We start from the raw sequence: 24,280 nt of genomic DNA on the forward strand, positions 1-24,280 counted from the left end.
TAGTAATGTTGAGCAGGACAAAAAATAAATTCTCTGGTACAGAACCAGTTAGATTTTACTGGTTAAAAAATATCTTTTTAATTTCGCTAGAAAATTTTCTTGGGGTACCAGAAAACAGGGGAGATAATTTTACACAGATTGTGAAATTCAACAAACAATGTTTTTTCATGTAAGACGCGTAATTATACACAAATATCACAAACCCTCCTTTTGCTTGTTTAAGTATAAAATATCCGTTTTGTTTTCATGCTTTTTACTTCAATAAGGGTTGTAAACTATTTATTATGAGGCAGGTGATACCTGTGTCTGTGAACATGGTGAAAGAGGACGAAGTAAAATTATTTGGACAGGTTGGGGTAAATCCTCATAAATGGGTACCAGTGTATATAAAGTGCGAATCCAGTTAGTTCATTTTCACTGTTGTATGCGAGTATGTCTATCGTAGAATAAAGGATGATGGGAAAAAACTGCGTTTGTTTACTTTTTGAAAATTAAGAAATAATTCATGGAAGCCATAGATTTGTTGGAAATTTACACATGGCCTGGGCCGTGATATTCGAATTTTATCCTGAGCATTAGCGAGGGATAATATTAACAAATATCACGGCCCAGGCCATGTGTAAATTTCCAACAAATCTATGGCTTCCATGAATTATTTCGATTCTAATAGGACAAATACGGTCATTAAAAACTGAAGCGGGGGTGGGTTCGCCGTGTGTGTGGTTGTTCCTTTTTACTCCCTGTTAGATAAAGCTATAACATTCTAATAAATCTGTAGCTTGCATGAATTATTTCGTAAATAACCGCCAGAAAAAATGTGTTTAGTTCTTTTAATTATCAAATCCTACATTTGCCATTTTTTATTAACTTGTTTTTCTCGTAAGCTACCGTCAAATCCTAAGATGACATTTCGTAACTAAGGAGCCGCCATGTTGACTTAATGAAATTCGTTAATATGCAAATAATGCAATAGGATAGAAAAAACAAACCCTACCTCAAAAATCCATTTTTATGCAATTTTATACGAACTTCGATGGTTCACGTAACAGAAAACCTTCAGCTTTAGCGATTTCATTTGTATGACGTCATGTTTTGAAATGACTTAAATGCGCCAAAAGCATTAATGGACTTTCGCGGAATTTTATTTTATTTTTGTTTTATAGATTTCTCTGAGCTCTAGTGCATTAATTCTTTTTGTTATGCATCCGAATAAGAATAGAAGTTCTGTAGTCTTTTTTCTATTGCAATTTTTAAATCAATAAAATCAGAATAGCGTTTGCAAATAGGTTCCGATACATGTGGATTTACGTAGGAGGTATTTTGTAACATCCATTATTATGTATATCTCTGAGTCTGTGCTAAGTATAGATATATCGAGTATTTTATCACGGTGTTGTTTACAAAGCGAAAGCAGCACGTCATATTAGAATACAAAGTAATAGATTTGAATGTATGTTTTAACAGAATTTCATTAGAATATAACTTTTTAATGTATAATAACAGGATTAAAGTAAAAAAAAGTGTTATTTAAGCAGCAGAATCCTTAATATTGATTACTGAATGCGATTCATTTTAACTATAGATGCGATGAATTATCACTGTAAGTGCAATCATTTCTGATGTGGAATTTATGGAAGTGCGATGAATTTTCATTGTCGTTTTATATGATTATTCGACATACAACAACTGAAAATAGTTTTTAAATGACTTCAATATTGATGATATTTACAATTTGAAATACAAGCTAGTCGTAGATGCTTACTTGAATATACACGGGTAGAACCATGTTCATATCATGAATATTCAAATATTGTTGGTGAGTTTGCAAATAGCTTGTCATGGATCTGAAAATTTACTGGAGCAGAACTTCCATGAATACAACGTTTTTCTACGACGAATTTTCTTTGAAAAGTTTTATAACTCGCTTAAAAAAGCTTTGAATATTTGTCACGTCGTGTCATACATATTTCTACCGTATTGATAGGCTTTTGCACAACGAACAGTACAAGAAGGTACAACGAACGGTACTAAAGAAAGAAAAGAACTACAAAGAGAATGAATCTTACAGTGTCAAAATTCTGTGGTCAGTTTTTATACGTTTACGGGACGTATTATGGTATACCTCTGTCCGTCCGTCCGTCTGTCTGTCCGTCCGTCGTCAACATGTCGGACATTAACTCAAAAATGCCAATTTGCATAAAACTTTGGTGAATTGTTTATATCTATTGACGTGAGCTCCCTTTCGTTTTTTATAAAATTTAGATTTTACGTTTCCGAGTTATGGGGTTTTATTCATTTAAAAAAAGGGGGATTTTCCAGTTTTCGGACAATAAGTCAAGAATGCTTTCACCAACTTGCAAGAAATTGTGGTGAATGTTTACATCTATTGACATGAGCTCCCTTTAGATTTTTATAAATTTTAGATTTTACGTTTCCGAGTTACAGGGTTTTATTCATAAAAAAAGGGGGGATTTTCCAGTTTTTGGACAAAAACTCATAAATGCTTTCAGCAATTCTTATGAAACTTTGGTGAATTGTTTGTATGTATTGTTGTAAGCTCCCTTTAGAATTTTATAAATTTTACATTTTACATTTCTGAGTTATGGGGGTTTTATTCATTAAACAAGAGGCTCTCAAGAGCCTGAATCGCTCACCTGTATTGTAGAGGAGATTTTTAAATGTTAGCAAACTTGATGAACAAATTGTTTATAATTGTCTTTAAAGGGCAATAACTCCTTAAGGGGTCAATTGACAATTTTGGTCATATTAACTTTTTTGTAGATCTTACTTTGCTGAACATTATTGCTGCTTACAGTTTATATATATCTATAATATTCAAAATAATAACAAAAAACTGCAAAATTTTATTAAAAACTACCAATTCTGTGGCAGCAACCAAACAATGGGTTGTTCGATTCGTCTGACAATTTCAGGGCCTTTAGATCTTGACCAATTAAACAATTTTACCCCATGTCACATTTGCTCTAAAAGATTTAGTTTTTGAGATATAAGCCAAAAACTGCATTTGACCCCTATGATCTATTTTTAGCCATGGCGGCCATGTTTGTCTATGGATACAAACTTCGGATACAATTTATAAATAAGATACCCTTAGGAACATTTAGTTAAAGTTTGAAGGTAATTGGCCGAGTAGTTTCAGAGGAAACGATTTTTAAATGTTAGCAAACTTGATGAACAAATTGTGTAAAATTGTCCTTAAAGGGCAATAACTCCTTAAGGGGTCAATTGACAATTATGGTCATATTAACTTTTTTGTAGATCTTACTTTGCTGAACATTATTGCTGCTTACAGTTTATATATATCTATAATAATATTCAAAATAATAACAAAAAACCGCAAAATTTTGTTAAAACTACCAATTCAGTGGCAGCAACCCAACAATGGGTTGTTCGATTCGTCTGAAAATTTCAGAGCTGATAGATCTTGACCAATTGAACAATTTTACCCCATGTCAGATTTGCTCTAAAAGCTTTAGTTTTTGAGATATATGCCAAAAACTGCATTTGACCCCTATGTTCTATTTTTAGCCATGGCGGCCATGTTTGTCGATGGATCAAAACTTCGGATACAATTTATAAACTAGATACCCTAAGGAACATTTAGTTAAAGTTTGAAGGTATTTGGCCCAGTAGTTTCAGAGGAGAAGATTTTTGAAATAGTTACGACGACAGACGACGACTACAGACGACGACGACAGACGATGTAATATAAATGATATACAATGCTGCCAGGAGCAGTAAACTTTATTTTCATAAACATTGAATACTTAACTGAACAGTTAGTCAATTAGTCTTTGGTGTAAATATAAGAACGGTATATCTACCAACATTGCTTCGCGATGTAGCGATTAACGTCCGGAATCAACTGTACGGCGGTTATACCCCGTGGTATAGAACCATTTAAACATGTAACAATAAACTGTTTTCAATATTTCTTTGTATTCTCACAATTGCGTATTGGCTGATTTGTAACACCGACTTATAAGAAATTCAAGCATATTTAAGGTGACTCGACTGTTGCTCGAACTTTCTTTACTGTATAAGATTTATACACAATGGCATGATAAATATCAATTATTCAGTCATCCAAGCGTCAATTGTTTGTGCAAAATGAAAACGTTTCCACTCATTCAATCGTGACATGACGATCGTTTTGTGAATGCTCTTTGTTATCTCAAATGCATCCATTAGAGCTATTTTTCTAACGCTTGTAGTTTTAAGGTTTGGTTGGTTGTTTGTATAAACGTTTGCTCAATCTTAATTACAATGCTTAGGCAACATTTACACAATCAAGGCCAACCACACCTTTTAACTACAAGCATTAGGAAATTAGCTCTAATGACGTTTAATTTATTAGTATGCGATGTAGATTTAGACTGAAACAGAAACTTTGCTTTTCCGGTGACGTTGATTGGCTTAACTGTCTAAGATATATGTATTTAATGATGACGTGTCATAGGAAAGAATAAATTTTATCCTACATATAGATCAGGACAAATTATTTGAGAAAATAGAATTGACTATATTAGCAATAAATACCATGTTTAAGGAATTTATTGATATATTACCTCAGACTTTCACTCACTAAGTATGCATATATAATCAATCCTTCTGACTTCATAAATTTTGTTAGAGAGTCGGCTGAATTAAGACTTTATATAATAAAAATTAATTATCCTTCTGTGAAAATACATAGCATATACAATAGAAATGAATCGCCCTACAGTGAAAATGAAAGTCCAGTATCATTATTCGACAGTAAACATGAATCGCATAACGAAAACAGCATAGTTGAATTTGATTCAATATCAACAAGCTGAATAACAAAACCTGTTTTAAGTTAAACAACATTAACAATTATGTTAAAAGGTACATTTTTCTGCAAATGAAACTTTACTTCTACTTTTAAATCTCTTGCACGCTCTGTTCGTGAACTATTCTTAATATTTATCTATTTGTGAATCAATTTTGCACCTGGATGGCTGTAGGCGCGATGAAAACCCGTCCGCATCTCATACCTATATCACGAATTTATAAAAAAACAGTACACATTATATATTATTTCTTATTTTATTCAAAAATCTTGAATTTGTCGTCTGTTTATTCATCATTCTACATCAGAAATTCATCACGGATACAGTAAAAATGACATTTTAGGATTCGCACATTACATACACTGAGTACTATCCCCATTTATCTGTTTATGGGTATTATACACAAAATTGGGTATCAATTTACAGTGATAAAAAATCAAATTTTGTATTTCATCATGGTAGCTGTCATGGCGCAAATATTCATACGAATTTACTGACACTTGCATTAAAGTAGAGTATATAACCAGGAAACTCTGCTATGCCTTACATGTCCAAAGAAATGAACTACTGAAGGCCTTACCATCTAGCAAACGAAAAGGTCTTTGTATGTAGCCAACATGCCCCCCATTGGGCGTATGCTTATTATTTTTGTATATCCTAGTCCCCTGTAAATTTAGTCCTGTAAATATAGTTATGAACTTTTAACTGATTCTGAACAGAAGTGCTCCTTTGAAGGAGGGAATTCCTTATACAGATACAGAATGGCAACATTTTTCCTTTAAGACCATAGTTCAAATGAGAACTGTGTTCAACTGAATACAAAGATAATGGCCTCCAAATATCCTACTTTTTGAAGACCGTTAACTTCTATCCTCATAATATTTCAGCCATGCTGTCTGTAGGCAAAATATTGTCCTTTACTGGAATGTTTGCGCCATGACATAAAAAATATATATAAATCCAAAGTAAATATTTTTATCGCTGAAAATTGATACCCCGTTTTGGGGTATATTACCAAGAGGATAGTACCCATTTATGAAGATCCTTCCCAACCTGTTTGAGTCAATCTGAAGTTCAATAAAACAAGACAGAACTATCTTCTGAATGTGTTCCAAGTATGCTGAAAAAATCTTAGGTGTATGCAGAATTCAAAATGGCTTTGAAGGGATCTGAAATGTAAAGATACTATGATCTTTTGTTTTCAGTTACTGTAACTTCATTAATTATTGCGAGGTTTTTATTAATGCGAATACTGCGACTGAATGAGTATCGCAATAATAAAAACTCACATTATTATATCTGATACATATAACTGTATGTAGATTTTTCTGAAATCGCAATAATTAATCTCGCATTTTAGTTCATTCTTCAAAATTCCCAATAATAAATGCACGCAATAATTTCTGAATTTACAGTAAGTGAAAACTGCATATTGATAATCAATTCAATGAAGGATTTGTATATAGTAAAACTATGCAAATCATTGGTTCAATATATATCAACCTATTTTATCATCTGAGCATTGTTTAAAGGGATTTTTGCAATAAAACACTCTTTTTCTGTCAAACACTTTATAGTGACCTTCAGATGTCTTTTATGTTTAATGATAATTTTGACAACTTTGAAGTCAGAAATTTTTATTTGGACACTAAAAAATGTCATGTTTAAGTTTTGTTTGGAAAGGCCAGGAGATGCAGCCTACATGTATGCAAAAGTGAAGCCAGTTGCAATTAAGTCTTTTTTTTTATATAAATAGTGGTAGTTTGTTATGATCCAAGTTTGCTGTAGGCCATGATCGTTTTAGGCAGAGTTAACCAGCAGTGAGATACATCTGGTTCCAATTGATGCGATTATTGTCTGGTTTCGGAACAGATGGAAGTGGTTCAGAACACCTAAACTGAGCGCACCCTATGACTGAGGGCTGAACAATAATAAGTTGACTCGTTTAACCAAACTTTAAAAAAAACAAAAAACACTTCCGGCATAATTTCTTAAAAGTAATTGAAATACAGAAGCGTAGTTGATGTTAGTCCTGTATTTTATTTTTGACAGAAATTTTTGATGTAAACAAAGAAATGCTATCTTCAAATTTCATGATCAGGTAACATTGTTTTTTGCATTGTCTCTCCTGTAACAAAAGTCGCAGAATGTGAAATATAGGGATTACAATGCAGCAGCGGCTACAGAATAAACTATTAATATAAATCCTTAATTTATATCAGAAGGTAGAAGACCAAGATGCTTCATAACTTGTATATATCATCGTCATATGTCTATTGCCCTTGACCTCATTTTAATAGTTCAGTGACTGCTTGAAATTTAATTTTTTATGCCCCCACCATAGCGGAGGGGGCATTAAGTTTTACCCTTGTGCGTCCATACGTACGTCCGTACGTCCCAAAGTTGGTTTCCGTTCTCTAACTTTAGTTTGCCTCAACCTAATGTTATGAAACTTATACACAATGCTTTATACCACAAAACACAGATCAGTTTTGAATTTTGGTGGTGTCACTTATTGCGAACCCAATGAAAGTTTTCCACAGTGCCATCTCTATCTTGACCAGGTATTTAAACTTTTGTAAGTTCACCTGTCCTATTGAATAAATACAATAGCTATTGTTCTCTGTGTAGTTTATTCTCTGGGACCTTTAAATTTCTTCTAAGAGAAATCTATCATTCATTGATTAAATTACCTGAGTAAAAAATGATCTTATATATTGACAAAAATACTTTTTTTATACTCATTAACTGCGTGTGATGATGAAGTTATTCAATATTAATAATATATTTTCATTCAGTTTAATATAAACATTGATTCAATCATAAAAAGTTGATTTCTGACAAAACTTTCAACATTGTTTCTTTTAAAAAAAAAATTGTTTGACATGAATAAGAACTTGAAAATTATGATGTTTCAAATTAAGATCTTCTTAAATGTATTCTATAACTAAACAAAACAAAATCAAATTTCAATAGGAACATTGATAAAACTTTTGTTAGAAATCAACTTTTTATGATTGAATCAATGTTTATATTAAACTGAATGAAAATATATTATTAATATTGAATAAATACATCATCACACGCAATTAATGAGTATAAAAAAGGTATTTTTGTCTATATATATATTTAAAAAAAAATTTTTACTCAGGTAATTTAATCAATGAATGATAGATTTCTCTTAGAAGAAATTTAAAGGTCCCAGAGAATAAACTACACAGAGAACAATAGCTATTGTATTTATTCAATAGGACAGGTGAACTTGCAAAAGTTTAAATACCTGATCAAGATGGAGATGGCACTGTGGAAAACTTTCATTAGGTTCGCAATAAACCGTTGTAGAGTTATGCCCCTTTACAAATGGAAAAATTGCTGAATTTTTCGTTTCCGTTTTTCCTGACTTTAGTTTGCCTCAGCCAAATGTTATGAACTTATACACAATGCTTGTTACCACAAAACACAGATCAAGTTTGAATTTTGATGTCATCACTTAAACCGTTGTAGAGTTATGCCCTTTACAACTGGAAAAATTGCTTAATTTTTTCGTTTCCGTTCTCTAACTTTAGTTTGCCTCAACTAAATGTTATGAAACTTATACACAATGCTTATTACCACAAAAAAACAGATCAAGTTTGAATTTTGGTGGTGTCTCTTTAACCATTCTAGAGTTATGCCCCTTTACAAAACGAAAAATGGCTGAATTTTTTGTTTCCGTTCTCAAACTTAAGTTTGCCACAACCAGATGTTATGAAACTTATACACAACACTTATTACTACAAAACTCAGATCAGTAACAAATTTGGGTAGCGTCACTTTCAATGTTCTTCAGTTATGTCCCTTTATAACTTTACATATCTGCAAGCGGGGGCATCTGTGTCCCATGGACAAATTCCCCATTTATTTTGTTATGTGAAATACTCAATTATTATGTCAGAGTAAAAAAATAACTATATTTGGTATATGGAATCCTTGCAAGGTCTACATTTGAAAATAAGAAGATGTGGTATGATTGCCATTGAGACAACTATCGACCAGAGACCAAATGACGTAGAAGTCCCTTCAGACAGGGTTCACCTGACCTTGACTTCATTACAATGATCAGTGATTAAGGTTATGTTTTCTTGGTCAAGTCCTTAGCTCAGATACTTAAAGCAGTAGTTCAACTATATTTGGTGTATGGAATATTTTTAAGGTGTACATGTCCGACTGGCAGGTTTCATCTGACCTTGACCTCAATTTCATGGTTCATTGGACGATGTTAAGTTTTTATACGCCTATTAACGGTACTGTTGTCTGTCCGTCGTCCACATGTCGGACAATAACTAAAAACGCTTTATCCAGTTTGTATGAAACTTTGGTGGATTGAATATATCTATTGACGTCAGCTCCCTTTCAATTTGTATAAATTTTCAAATTTACGTTTCCGAGTTATGGGGTTTTATGCATTAAGAAAGGTTTTTTTCCCAGTTTTCGGACAATAACTCAAAAATACTTTCAGCAGTTTTCATGAAACTTTGGTGAATTGTTTATATCTACTGACGTGAGTTCCTTTTCGATTTTTATAAATTTTAGATTTAAAGATGCCGAGTTATGGGGTTTTATTCATTAAAAAAAGGGTGATTTTCCAGTTTTCAGACAATATCGTTAAAGTGCTTTGAGCAGTTTTCATGAAACTTTGGTGACTGGTTTATATCTATTACGATAACCTCCCTTTAGTTTTTCATAAATTTCTGGTATGACATTGAGAAGTTATTGAACTTTATTCTTTGAAAAAGCGACGGGCATATCATGCGCTCATGGGGCAGCTGTTTATTGTGGTTTGGTCTACTTCTTACATGTAGATACTATAAGCAATAGGGCCTCTATATTTGTTGTATGGAATGACCTTGACCTCATAGTCATGGTTTATTAGTCAGTAATAAATTTTTGGTTGTTTTTGTCGAGCATATAGTTGCCTTATGTTATGAAGTTTCTGTCTTTCATATTCTATGGTCCTTGACCTCATTTTCATGGTTCAGTGAATTCTTAAAAAAAAGTTTAGATTTTTTGTAATGTTAATTTCTCATTTATGATCATGAGTAATAGGATAACTATATTTAGTATATGCGTACCTTGCAAGTTCTTCATGCCTGCCAGACAGTTTTCATCTGACCTCAACCTCATTTCATTGATCAGTGAACAAGGTTAAGTTTTCGTGGTCAAGTCCATATATCAGATACTATTTTGTGTATGGAATGATTGTAAGGTGTACATGTCCAACTGGCAGGTGTGGTCTGTTCTTGACCTCATTTTCATGGTTGAGTGGTTAAAGTGAAGTTTTTTTTTTTTTTTTTTTTTTTTTTTTTTTCTAATACTATATGCAATAGGTCAACTTTATTTGGTGTATGGAAATATTTTACGATGTACATGTCAGTCTGGCCGATTTTATTTGACCTTGTCCTCATTTTCACGGTTCATTGCTCAGTGTTAAGTTTTTGTGTTTTGGTCTGTTTTTCTTAAACTATAAGCAATAGGTCAACTATATTTGGTGTATGGAATGATTGTAAGGTGTATATGTCTGTCTGGCAGATATCATCTTACCTTGACCTCATTTTCATTATTCATTGGTCAATGTTAAGTTTTCATGGTTAAGTTTGTTTCTTAGATACTGTAAACAATAGGTTAACTATATTTAATGCATTGATTGATTGTAAGGTGTACATGTCTGTCTGTCTGGTTTCTTAGAAACTATAAGCAATCTATAGGTCAATTATATTTGGTGTATGGAATGATTGTAAGGTTTACATGTATTTTAGGTTTAGTTTATCTGGCCTTGATCTCATTTTCTTGGATCATGTTAAGTTTATATTATACTTGTAGTCAAGCTTTATATTTAGGACTATCAACATAAAATTAATGGTCAATAAAGAAGGCAAGACATTTCAGCGTGTGCACTCTTGTTTCTGTATATGATATTCTATAAGCAATAGGTCAACAGTATTTGGTGTACTGAATGATTGCAAGGTGTACATGTTTGTCTGACAGGGTTCATATGACCATGACCTCATTTTTATGTTTCATTGGTCAATGTTAAGATTTTTTGTGGGTTGATCCATTTTTTGGGTACTGTAAGCATTAGGACCACTATATTTGGTTTATGGAATGATTGTAAGGCGTACACGTCTGTTTAGCATAGTTCATCTTACTGTGTGATCTCATTTTCATGGATCATAGATAATGTCAAATTTATGTGATGCTTGTATTTAAACCCTCATTTTACAGACTTTCAATATCAGTTCAATAACAAGCAAAGGAAGCAGACATTTTAGAGTGTGCACTCTTGTCACAACATAGCATTTCTAAGGGTTGAGAATCTTTTGCCATTTTTTTGTCCAATTTACCCGGTTGAAGATCCATTTAAGAAGTATATAACACCAGCAAAGTTACATGATTGAAACTGATATTTATTGGAATTTGGACTAACATTTCCTTACTGTTTTACTGATTTTTGATTTTGCTTCCCTTAAATGATAAGCTGAATTTTGGTTAACTCCCCTAGAATATATATGGTATGCATTAAGTGAGGCAATGATTTTTTAACTTGACTAAAAAGTTGATTTCCTGGATTGATGCATTGAGAATGAGGAAACTGCTAGACGTTTTATGATTTTCATTCATTTTGAAAAAAAGGAAGAATTTTTTTCAACTAAAAGCTGTCTTTGTTCAACGTATATGACTGTCCAGTCCCAAATCAATGTTCCATTCTCAAACATAACTCCAGCTTGACAACATACATAACATGTAATAATTTCAGATCTACATGTTATCTAAATACTTGATCACCAACAGGCGGCAATGTTGGTACAACAAGTCCACTCCATTTGGTGTATATGCAATTCCTATTGTTTTCATCCTGTGGTGCATGCTTCAGTATACATGTTACCTAAATCAATTGCATGCAGCGACGAAGGTCCAGACCCGGTATTGGTCTTGTCTTTTTATACATTGCCTAATTGGTATAATGAATCTATTAATGTTAGTATACTCAATATACCTTCTAAATTTACCTTTAAAAATTATTTTCAAAAATTCTTTATTGTTACTCTATTGCAGATATTAAACTTAAATGTGATCAAAATTTACAATAAATGTTTTTGTAGAGAGTCTTTTTTTATTACAAGATACTTTTAAATTATCTGTTTAATACCTTTCCAGTATTTTCAGATTGTTGTTTATTTATCTATGTATCTAAATAACATAATCATGACAATATATCCTTTGAAAATGGATCACATACTAAAGAAAGTGTTTCTGGAAAATGTATGAAACTGTTCCATAAATTTCTGCTTAAATTTATAATTGCATTAAGCATTTCAGATAAGTTGATCATGCCTGTAATGAAGTATGAGATCTTGTTGCCTTTCATGTAAAATGAAATGATAGTGTTGGGAAATAAGCAATCACCTTATTAGATTTTTAGATATTACAATTTATTTAGAATTGAATAAATTTCATCTTAATGTATTTCTAATTCATTTTTAAGTTAAACTAAAAATGAAAAAAAATTAAAGATTATCAATATTTGAGATTGTCCTTTAAAGATTAAAAAAAGAAATATGACCAAAATAAGTAATAAAAGTAAGTTACTTACCTTCGACTTAATACATCAATTTTTATACGCCCGTTTACGGGACGTATTATGGTATACCGTTGTCTGTCCGTCCGTCTGTCCGTCCGCTGTCAACATGTTGGACATTCATTCAAAAATGCTTTAACCAATACGCATGAAACTTTAGTAAATTGTTTATATCTATTGATGTGAGCTCTCTTTCGTTTTTTATAAATTTCGGATTTATCATTTCCGAGTTTTGGGGTTTTATTTATTAAAAAAGGGGGGATTTTCCAGTTTTGGGACAATAACTCGAAAACAATTTCACCAATTTGCATGAAACTTTTGTGAATTGTTTATATCTATTGACATGAGCTCCCTTTCGTTTTTTATAAATTTCAGATTTACCGTTTCCGAGTTTTTGGGTTTTATTCATTAAAAAAAGGGGGATTTTCCAGTTTTCGGACAATAACTCAAAAACAGTTTCACCAATTTGCATGAAACTTTTGTGAATTGTTTATATCTATTGATGTGAGCTCCCTTTCGTTTTTTATAAATTTAGGATTTACCGTTTCCGAGTTATAGGGTTTTATTCATTAAAAAAGGGGGGATTTTCCAGTTTTTGGACAATAACTCAAAAAAAATGTCACCAATTTGCAAGAAACTTATGTGAATTGTTCATATCTATTGACGTGAGCTCCCTTTTGAGTTTTATAAATTTCAGACTATACGTTTCCGATTTATGGGGTTTTATTCATTACAAAAAGGGGGATTTTCCAGTTTTCGGTCAATAACTCAAAAACGCTTCTAGCATTTTTTATGAAACTTTGGCAAATTGTTTATACATATTTTTGTAAGCTCCTTTTTATTTTTAATAAATTTTCGATTTTATGTTTCCGAGTTATAAGATTTTATTTGTTTATAGTCTGACAACAGATTTACTAAGTATTACGCAACAGCACAGTGTATTGCACAACAGCAAGAAATCTTCCATATAACCAATTTCAAGTTCTTTTACTACATTTATTCAGAAACCTATAATATATCAAATACCGGTATTTAATTACAATCCAAATTCAGACCTGTATCAAGCTTGAATATTGTGTCCATTTTTGCCCCAACTGTTCAGGGTTGGACCTCTGCGGGCGTATCCAGCTGCGCTCAGCGAAGCAGTTTATTGACTATATATGATTATTGAAAACATTTTGGATTAGGAGCTGTATCTTGTTTTTAATGATAGAAAATCAGTCATAGAACTACAGATAATCCTTACAAAACTAAATATACTCTAATAGATAATATAATAGATATAACATATTTTTATTGTTCATAAACTATACAAACGGATGAGACACAAGTTTTACAACTTAGTAATGTCTTCTCCATTTGTATAGTTGAGGAATAATAAAATATGTTAAAACAATTAGAGTACATTGTACTCTAATGTTGTGATTGATAAGAAAAAAAAATTAAATTCAAAGGTAAAGTAAAGTATTAATTGCCTGTACAAATGTATCCAGATTTTTTTCCAAGGTTAGTTATCGGTATATATTTTAGTCATTTTTAAGTTGTTCCTGCTTAAAAGTCATTTGTACTTTTATATTCTCTTGAGTTTTCATTAATATACAATCAAATTAAGCTATAAATGAATATAGAAATATGAATGTGTAAAGACATCCCTGTATATACTAATCATTACACATTAGTGGAACTATGGCTATATTTGTCACTTGGATGGCAGTGGATCCTTAAAGAACCATTCTTTTGAAATGATCAAATGATAACAGAGTTTGAATCAATAAGATAAAACTTAGAGAAATTTTAATCCATGTGTTAGTCAATAGTTTTTCCACTGAAATTTTTGTGCAGATTAGTCATGTACTTTTGAATAGTAATCCTTGAATGATTGGAAAAGATAAATCCTTCTTAAACACACATTTTATAATTATAAGTACAGGGAAGCCTTAATAAACTATCAACTTGAGGTGGCTGAAGTAAAAAACTAAAAGCTTCCACACGTGATGAATTCGTCAATTTGATCCAGTTCAGAAATTGAAACAATGAACACAGTATACGTAGAGATAAGGATTTAACACCAAAAGAACCCAGTTTGGTCTTGCGGTTTACCAAAAATGTGACAAATTCAATGTAGAAATATTTAATGTATATTATCATTTACTAAATTAAGTGAAATTTTCATAAGCCTCATTCAAAACAAAGTTATGCACATATTTTGAATAACATGATAATATAAAGTTATTTAAATTGTTATTACATCTATTTCAGGTTTCTCTGGAACATGAGATCCTACTTCATCCACGATATTTTGGTCCTAATTTATTGAACATAGTAAAACAGAAATTGTTCACAGAAGTGGAAGGAACATGTACAGGAAAGTATGCACTTTTTGTTTGTTTAACAAGCTTTTCATTTTAGATTGTAATAAGTTTTTTCAAGTCCTCACTTTTTGAAATACATGTATAAAAACAAGAAGATGTGGTATGATTGCCAATGAGACAACTCTCCAGCAGACCCTAAATAATGTAGAAGTTGACAACTGTAGGTCACCATACAGCATTGTAAGCTACATTTTAAAAGTTAACAGTATTTTGCCATACTCTTTGGAATTTTTCAATTGTTTATCTCTTAAATGTTTGTTTTAGATTTTGGAATCCCAATTTTATTTTGCCAGCCTCAAGCATCCCTAGGTATAACTAATTGAGGATCTTTTACATCAAAATTTATCATTAAATCTTATATTTTGAGAAAGGATTGATTTTAAGGGAAACAGAGTTAATGTAAAGTTTTTATTATTGTAGAGGAAGTCTTATGCTATTATGAAAATCTCAAATCTACTTAGGTATGAAAATTCAGCATAAGCGTTTCATTGAAGATGGATGTTTAATATCCAATAGTTACTATTTCAAACAATTTAAAGAGGGAACTTGAATGTCAATGCTATTGTATCCCACAAATAATGAGGAATCCAATGTATATATCTATGTAATATTGTAGGTATGGCTTTGTAATAGCAGTTACTACAATAGACAACATAGGAGCAGGCTTAATACAACCCAGTAGAGGATTTGTTGTTTATCCTGTCAAATATAAAGCTATTGTTTTCAGACCATTCAAAGGAGAGGTTTTAGATGCTGTAGTTACCCAAGTAAACAAGGTTAGTAAAGAATGGATAAATATTAAGCTTCTTGCATAGAGTTCAGACCATTCACTTGAGAGATATACACTGCTGCCATTGCTAAGGCTATAAAAGTTATGATGTTCAAATTATAGAAAAAATAATTGAAAAAAAGACCAAACAATTTTCAAGTTTCTAAAAAGGGTGTTCCAGGAGGACAGGTTGAGATTTTTATATTTTCAATTTGTATACAGTAAGGCATTTTGCATTGCAATTGTATCAACTGATTAATTGTTGTCTGCTATACGTCCAGTGGAAAATTTATCATGCATGTTCAGGACGAGAAAAAATTAACAATGAATGCAATACACTGTAGCTAGGTCCTACAATATTGGTCGACTGGGATGAAAGACCGGAAATTGTGAATGCCACTGAAAAATAAGGGTATATTTGATAGGGACAGAAATTTGGCCTTGCAACAGGCCACCTACTAACATCTCAAAAAGTTGTTGCAAGGGTTCTTAAAGTGCAGAGAGAGTGGCAATCTCTCTAAACAAGGCATTGGATTTAACGTCCCCATTCTGACCAATTCAAAGAATCTTTTAAAGTGCCCTCAATGTCCAGATTTCAACTGAATATAGTTTGTATGTTTATACATACAACACCTTGTAGGATGGGTTCTGATGTAGTCCAGATGTGGAATCTAGGTTGTAAGGATGTAAAATGAATAGTATTTCTATACTGCTACATGTATATATCCTTTGGGTTTTTGAAAATTTATAAATTTAAAAATTAAGTGTAGTTTAGAATATGTTAGTGTGATAATTAGAAATTGAATTGAAGAAGGAGAATCTTATTTTTATCAATGACATATTTTGCCTCAACCCTTTAGTTTGAATTTATGTTTCTTAATTAAGCTGCTCACAGAATTAAAACTTTTCATATTGATTTGTTCATGGTAATATAATTTTTGTTTAAAATACTTGCAATGATGGTGACTTTTGTTTTGTGTTATTTCATAATCATTGTGCTGTAAAATTCAGCATAATGCAAGTATTTATTAATGTGAATATTTGAAAAGGGACAATAATAAGAGATTTATTACTGTAATGCAATTTAAATCTTCTACATGGTGTTGTAAATTACTGTAGAAAATTAAGAATGAGTTCTTAATAGTTATTGCATTGTGCATCCTGTAGTATTAATAAAATTTTGCACTTTAATTTCTGAATTTACAGTACTGTTTGCTGATCCCTAAGTTATGTAGGTTGATAATGTTTGGGAGAAAGAATATACCCATACAGGCAAAATCTTATAAAGCTATAATTTTCAGACATTTACTGTATAGCGAGTTATTTTCGCTTATTTTCGTGGATAAATGAAAATCATAAAAATAAAATCTGCAAAAATTTATGTATGCGTTCGGCAATTTCTAATAGATTAAGAGTTTTGTAAAAGATCTGTATTTTTTACCGGTCTGCACGTCACTCTGCAGGTCCAAATGGTATATGTTAGTAACAACTTAAATGTCAAAGAGCATTGTATATTCATATGTATACCCTTATTAGTTAGTGTCAAATAAACTAAGAGTGTAAGGTTACCTGGTACTCTTTCAGGTATTTTACCCTTATTAATTAGTGTTAAATTATATAAGAGTTGTTAGTCCCTCTTGATAATTTTATAACCTAATTAGTACATCAAAGGTCCGGTCAATTTTGTAACTAATCAACTATAACATTTACAAGAAGTCTGTACACCTGTGACAAATATCTAAGTTACTGGTATTCTATTGATCAACTGTACCAGAATATAATCAATAAATACGAAATATTTTAAGGTAAAAAAAAATCACTTAACCACAACAGTCGACACTAAGTCTTATTTGATTGAATGGCAATAAAAATATTCGCTTTCAATTTAATTATCTTGAAGATGAACTTCCGCAAGCAAAAATATCACGAGAAAAGTAAATTTGAGACACTTTTGTAAATATATAACAGTATTTCAGTATCCAAAAAAATATTTAATTGGGAATTAAGAATCAGCCAAAATTAAAATCGCCAACATTTTTTGTATACTTTGATGCCCCTAAATCACATAAAAACCCTGTTTTATGGTATTTAGTTATAAAAATCATTTGTAAATGATAAGCTGCAAGATTTTTACTTCTTTCAGGTTGGTTTGTTCACAGAAATAGGACCATTGTCATGCTTTATATCAAGACATGTAAGTATCTTAATAGCAGTCGCATAAATTGATGCTATTTGTGTAAACTATTGTTAATAATGGAGAATCTTTACTTTACTGAATCATTAAATTTTTTATATTCTGTGAAGTTAAACAATTCCAGTTATACATATTAAGTGAAGTTACAAGCTACAAAAATAAAACTCATCAGAAAGCAATGATTTTCCAACAAACCAGGGTAATATCTATCCATCAATAACAGTATTGGTTGAGAAATATTCATCTCATAAAACTGCAGGTAGTACAATGTATATAGATGTTAAACAGACATTAATAACAAAAAGATTGACCATATATTTTTTTTTCTGTCAACTGATCAAAATTATTCAAATAATAACTAATGCTATCTAAAAAATTGTTAAATAAATTTGATCAGCTGGAACAGAATGATTGAAATATTGTTACCATAGTCTGACTTCTTTTCCTCATGAGTAACTTTAATTTCTACAGCTGTCAGTCTTTTCAAATATCCTCTGTATCAATCTTAATAGAACTGATCAGTTGCAGGTAATTTGTATATGATGAGACAGTCTGCTCTAAAAATGTCTTGATGGAAGAAAAATAACAAGAAACATTTTATTTGGATATTAACCATTGCTTTAAACCATATGTATTATTATTTTTATATATAAAAAATTTTCCTGTTACTTGTCCTACTTTTATAAAGATTTTTACATGTACATGAAACAGAAAGAATAACTACATTGATAAAAATATTATTTTTTCAGTCAATTCCTGCCGACATGGAGTTTGATCCCAATTCTAACCCTCCCTGTTATAAAACCAAAGATGAGGTTAGTATATCAATTATAACATCTCTCAGTTATTCTTACATGCAGTTGAATTTTTATATGGGTAGCAATTGATTGAAGAGAAAAAAGAAATAACATGAATTTTTATTTGTATAAACAAATAGGGAAATATTTATTATACTGATTACTGTAACACAACACTATAGAATGGAATCATTCACATACAAACTAAGACATCCATTTTCACTGAGCTAGTACACATTTTTATTTAGGGGCAAGCTGAAACTACTAAGTCTGTAAGAAAACATTTTCTTTATCCCAAACTTTTTTTCAGTGCAAACTTATGTTTTCAATTGAAAGAAATCTGTATAAAAAATGTTTGTAGACATAGGCTATCTGTCTTCACTTGGTACTTATGAAAGGGAAGATTCTTACAGACAGCTGACATAAATATATTGACAAGAAAAGTATCATGGCTAGGTTTGTTTGTGTCTTTTGGTTGTTTTGTCATTGACAGATACCTCACATCATCTTTGTTCATAGAAATAAAGTGACTTCTATTTTAGGATGTTGTTATACAGCAAGATGATGAAATCAGAGTGAAGATTGTAGGAACAAGAGTGGATGCTAAAGATATTGTAAGTAATAAACATTGTTGATTTGGCCTTGAAAGACAGGCTATAGTCATAAACATGGTCAGTAAGGCCTTAAGAGACAGGCTTTAATCATAGATTTTGTCAGTATGGCCTTATTATTGATTTATTGTTAGTTGCTTAATGTCCTAAGGCCTTATGAGACACCACCTTAAAAGACAGAGTATGGTCATAATCATTATCAGTAACATGGGCTAAAGAGACAACCTTGGATCATAAACATTTTCATTTGGCCTAACAAGACAGTCTTTGATTGTAAACATTGTCATAATGGCGTTCAGAGATGGACTTTGATTGTAAACATTGTTGTAATGGCCTTTTGAGATGGGCTTTGATCATAAACATCGAGATTGGTCTGAAGACATAAACATTGTCAGTGTGGCCTTTAGAAACAAGGTTTGGTAGTAAACAGGGTCACCATGGCCTTAAAAGATAGATTTTGATCATAAAATTTGTCAGTAAGGCTTTAAGAGAGAGGACCTTAAGAGGCAGGCTTTGATCATAAACATTGTCAGTATGGCCTAAGAGATAAACTTTAGTCATAAACATTGTCAGTATGTCCTTTGATTACAAGCATTGTAAGTGTGGCTTTAAACAGGCTTAGATTGTGAAAAGTGTCAGTATGGGCTAAAGAAACAAGCTTTGATGATAACCATTGTCAGTTTTACCTTAAAGAGTTACATGTAGGCTTTGATCATAAATAGGTCAGCATGACCTCAAGGGACAGGCTTTGATGTTCAAGATTGTCAGTATGGCCATAGGAGACACACTTTAGTTGTAAAAAGTAGCCACTTGCACAATCTTTTTTTTTGTCTGATTATACTGACAAACTTTGAAAGAATAATAGCCCTTAATTTATTCCAAAACAAACAGACTTTTTCGCTGGGTTCAAAAGTGCCTTATACTAGTGGCTAAGATGTTTTGTTTTATTAAATTATTCTTTAAAAATAAAACAAGCATATAATTTTGGCAGAATTATTCATTCAACTTCAACAATATTTACTCTACACTTTTGACACAACTTAAGCCATTCTGTATAAACTGTTTCTGAATAAAAATGCTTAGTATTGAGTCATCATAAACAAACTTGTTGACAAAATAATCAAAACACCCAAAGTCGGACATAAAGCTGTGAAATGTCAGGTATAGCCTAGATGTTTTATGTTTTAGCAAAGTAGATGTAATTACCAATTTGTACTAATTAGCTAGTTGATATTCACAGTGAATTCAATGAAAATTATTGTCATATTGAATACATTTACTAGTATGAATAGAACATTTTTATATGACCACAAAAATTTGAGGCGATATAATGGTATAGGGGTGTCGTCTTCATCCTCATCCAAAGACATTTGGTGTCTAGACAATAACTTGAGTATAAGTTTATGGATCTCTATGAAATTGTACCACAATGTTCCATATCACAAAAGGAAGGTTGGGGTTGAATTTGGGGGTTATGGTCCAAACTGTTTAGGATTTAGGGGCCAATAAGGGGCCAAAAACAAGGATTTTCTGGTTTACAGACAATAACTTGAGTATAAGTCAAGTTTCCAAGGTTCCATACCAAAAAAAGGAAGGTTGGGATTGAATGATTAAATGGCCCTAACTGTTTAGGAATTAGGGGCTAAAAATGTACTTTGTATAAATTGCTTATTTCTTGACCAATTTCAATGGGGTTTAATTTAAAGTCTGGAATTCTTGGGGTTCTTAATATGCTGAATCTAACTGTGTATTTAGATTTTGAATTTTGGGACCTGTTTTTAAATTGGTCTACATTGAGATCCAAAGGGTACAAAATTAAACTTTTGTTTGATTTGATCAAAAATTGAATTCTTGGGGCTGTTTGATATGCTGAATCTAACCCATGTATTTCAGACAGTTATTTCCATTCGTTTGATGTGTTTGAGCTTTTGATTTTTTCATGTGATAAGAGACTTTTCGATTTGAATTTCCCTTGGAGTTTGGTATTTTTGTCATTTTACTTTTTAGATTTACGATATTGGACCATAATAGGTAAATGCCCAATTTCAAATTTTTGAAGTTCTTAGACCACATTCATTCTGTGTCAGAAACCTATGCTGTGTCAAATATTTAATCACAATCCAAATTAAGATCTGTATCAAGCTTGAATATTTTTCCAAAGACAAAAACATTAAAATTTTAGACACTCTTTTGAATTTCTATTAAATCATTAAATTTAAACTTGCAAAAGTAATAATTAATAATTAATAAATTTTAGACACTCTTTTGAATTTCGATTAACTCATAAGATTTAATCTTGCAAAAGTGGTATATTGTGCATAATTTGTATTGTTTTATGTATAGATTTTTGTGGATTCCATTACTAATTAAAACAAAACAGCAATACAAAGAAATCTTTCCCCATAGATTTACTCTCACAAATTCAGAAATCAGATTTGAAATGTCTTAACTAATAGTAATACTTAATTCTGTGGATGTAGTACTGAATATTGGATACTAAGTAATGTGGGATATTGAAGTTTGAGATAATCCGTATAATTAGTCTTTTTGATGTGTTTCCCTGCTTTATAGCGCTCTCTAGAAAATCAATTATCAGTGTAAAGAAGGGATGTGATGTTTGAATTCTTTACACATATTACTGCATATGCTTGTCAAAACCCAAGACAGAAGAGGCTTCATCTCAAAGTCACAAAGAGAACTCCAACAGAGTGTGAAAAATTGCATGTCATTGCAAGTTTAATATGACCTCTCGTACCGGTCTGCACATATTTATTTTTGGGATTTTGAAAAACACTCATCTATGTATTGAATCACACAGATGCAGGTTATTAATTTTAAACTTAAAATTGTTCAAAGAATTTGTTCCTGTTCTGCATCAAAGCAGCTGTAGGTTCTTATGATTTGATGGGAGGTTTGTGCACAATGTTACAACACACTGTAACAATGAAACTATACTGTTTTTACTGTTTTTCTTACTTAAAAAATGTTTACGATCATGTCAGTGCATATATTTGGAACAGTGTCAGGAAATAAAATGGTTAGAACATAGAATTTTCGAACTATATTCAAAAATATTCCACAGTTTACTAAACTATATATTTTTATAGTACAAAGTATATATAATATCAAAACTTTGGTACAGAAAGATTTGATTGAATGCTTAAAGGTCACTGAACATGACCCCTTATGAGATGTCTTCAGATCTGTTATGTGTGACAAACAAAGCTAACAGAGCAGAGTGAAAGATCTGATTTTTATCAGATTGCAGTAAGGGAACCTTGGATGATGTGTAATTTTGTTTTGCTATCTATTCATATGCCAGCACATTGCAGAACCACCTCAAAACTTATTGTGCTTTGCAAAGCAACAGTGTGTATTTTTTGCGAACACTACCTCATACTTAACTATGTCCAGAATTGGAGTCTACACATGACCATCACTTTTGTTTAAAGGACGGGTCTCAAATTGTGATTTTGCTATTGACGTAAACAGTTACCCAGTCTCTTCCTACACAATGGCTTAGCATAATTTTTGTTGGATGGCTTATCATCTAGTTCTTAAAATTTAGTGCATGGAGCCTGGTTTTTCTGTGTCAAATTTTAATGATCAGATTCAGTTTTTAGCTTAACAGCACTCCTAAAGATGTTGTTTATAAATCTTGCAAAACTATTTGCATATGTGTCTGGGGTTTTCCTGTCTGTAAGAACTGATCAATGAAACATTTTTTTTTTCAAATTAGTGTCAATAGATGTATAACAAATCTCATGTGCTGCCAATTTAAATTTTTTATACTGCCCAAAAATTTTTCAGAAGCATGTAGCTGTCTCTTTTTCCTTTTGTCTGTCTGTCCATCCTTCTGGGTGTCAAAAACAAATTGTTTCCTGAATAAAGCTGATGACAACTAGAGAATCTAATTCTTGATTAGAATGAAATTTATGAAGATTGAAGATAAAGGGAAGGGCAAGAATCCTTTTGATTTTGTGGTATATAGGTCAAAATTCAAGGTAATTGTAACTAGAATATATTTTTCTTAGAAAATTTCTTTGGAAGGTACATTGAAATTCCCTTGCTTAATTAGAATGAGCATAATACAGATGGAAATTATAGGAAAGGCAAAGAATGTTTGGTCAATAGATCTAAGTTCAAGGACTGTTACTTAAAATAGATTGTTTTAACAAAAATGGTTTCAGGATTGTAACTTGAGATTCCCTTGCTTAAATGAAATGAAAATTATTCAGATTGAAGATATAGGAAGGTCAAATTTTTTGTTGAGAAAATGGTTTCAAGATTGTAACTTGGGTCCCCTTGCTAGATTGGAATGAAATTTATTAAGATGGAAGATATAGATATGGAGTCAATAGATCAAAGATAATAGTAACTTTTGAAAAATGTTGGTTTCAATATGATAGTATAGTTTCCTTTGTTTAAAATGAAACATTTACAGATGGAAGATATGAGGAAAGGGAAGTATCTTATCAATTTGAAGGTCAAGGTCACAACTTCTAAAATGACAAAATAAAAGAAAAAATAATTGCAATTTGTTTCTGGGTGATGTTATAAGGTATACATTTAAAGATATAATCAAGTGGTTGAAAGCAAAAAAGGAGATGAAGCCCATTAATTTTAGGCCTGTAAATCAAAAGTCATGGCCATATTTGATAAGGATTGTTTCTGAAAAAATTCTTTTAAAGTATATGTCTTTTTTATGCCCCCCTCGTAGTGGAGGGGGCATTACGTTTTACCCTTGTCCGTCTGTATGTCTGTCTGTACGTATGTATGTCTGTACGTATGTATGTCTGTACATATGTATGTCTGTACATCCGTACGGCCATACGTCCCAAAATTGGTGTCCGTCTTTAACTTTAGTTAGCCTCAACCAAATGTTAGGAAACTTATACACAATTCTTATTACCACAAAACACAGATTAAGTTTGAATTTGGGTGGTGTCACTTTTACGTTTCTAGAGTTATGCCCCTTTACAAATGGAAATATTGCTGAATTTTTCGTTTCTGTTCTCTAACTTAAGTTTGCCTCAACCAAATGTTATGAATCTTATACACAATGCTTATTACCACAAAACACAGAT

At 31.5% G+C, this 24,280-nt stretch overlaps 1 protein-coding gene across 1 annotated transcript in view; it reads left to right on the forward strand.

The window, feature by feature from the left end:
• The first annotated feature begins 108 nt into the window (after window positions 1-108).
• LOC127738300 (DNA-directed RNA polymerase II subunit RPB7) overlaps window positions 109-24,280 on the forward strand; it is a 43,910-nt gene continuing 19,738 nt past the window's right edge. The window contains exons 1-6 of the mRNA XM_052249503.1: window positions 109-169; window positions 14,710-14,819; window positions 15,439-15,598; window positions 17,735-17,785; window positions 18,535-18,600; window positions 19,125-19,196. Of these exons, the coding sequence (XP_052105463.1) occupies window positions 158-169; window positions 14,710-14,819; window positions 15,439-15,598; window positions 17,735-17,785; window positions 18,535-18,600; window positions 19,125-19,196 (471 nt within the window). The 5' untranslated portion in view covers window positions 109-157. The remainder of the gene's footprint in view (window positions 170-14,709; window positions 14,820-15,438; window positions 15,599-17,734; window positions 17,786-18,534; window positions 18,601-19,124; window positions 19,197-24,280) is intronic.

This window comes from Mytilus californianus, unplaced genomic scaffold (assembly GCF_021869535.1).
Source record: "Mytilus californianus isolate M0D057914Y unplaced genomic scaffold, xbMytCali1.0.p SCAF_4, whole genome shotgun sequence".
Lineage (NCBI taxonomy): Eukaryota > Metazoa > Mollusca > Bivalvia > Mytilida > Mytilidae > Mytilus > Mytilus californianus.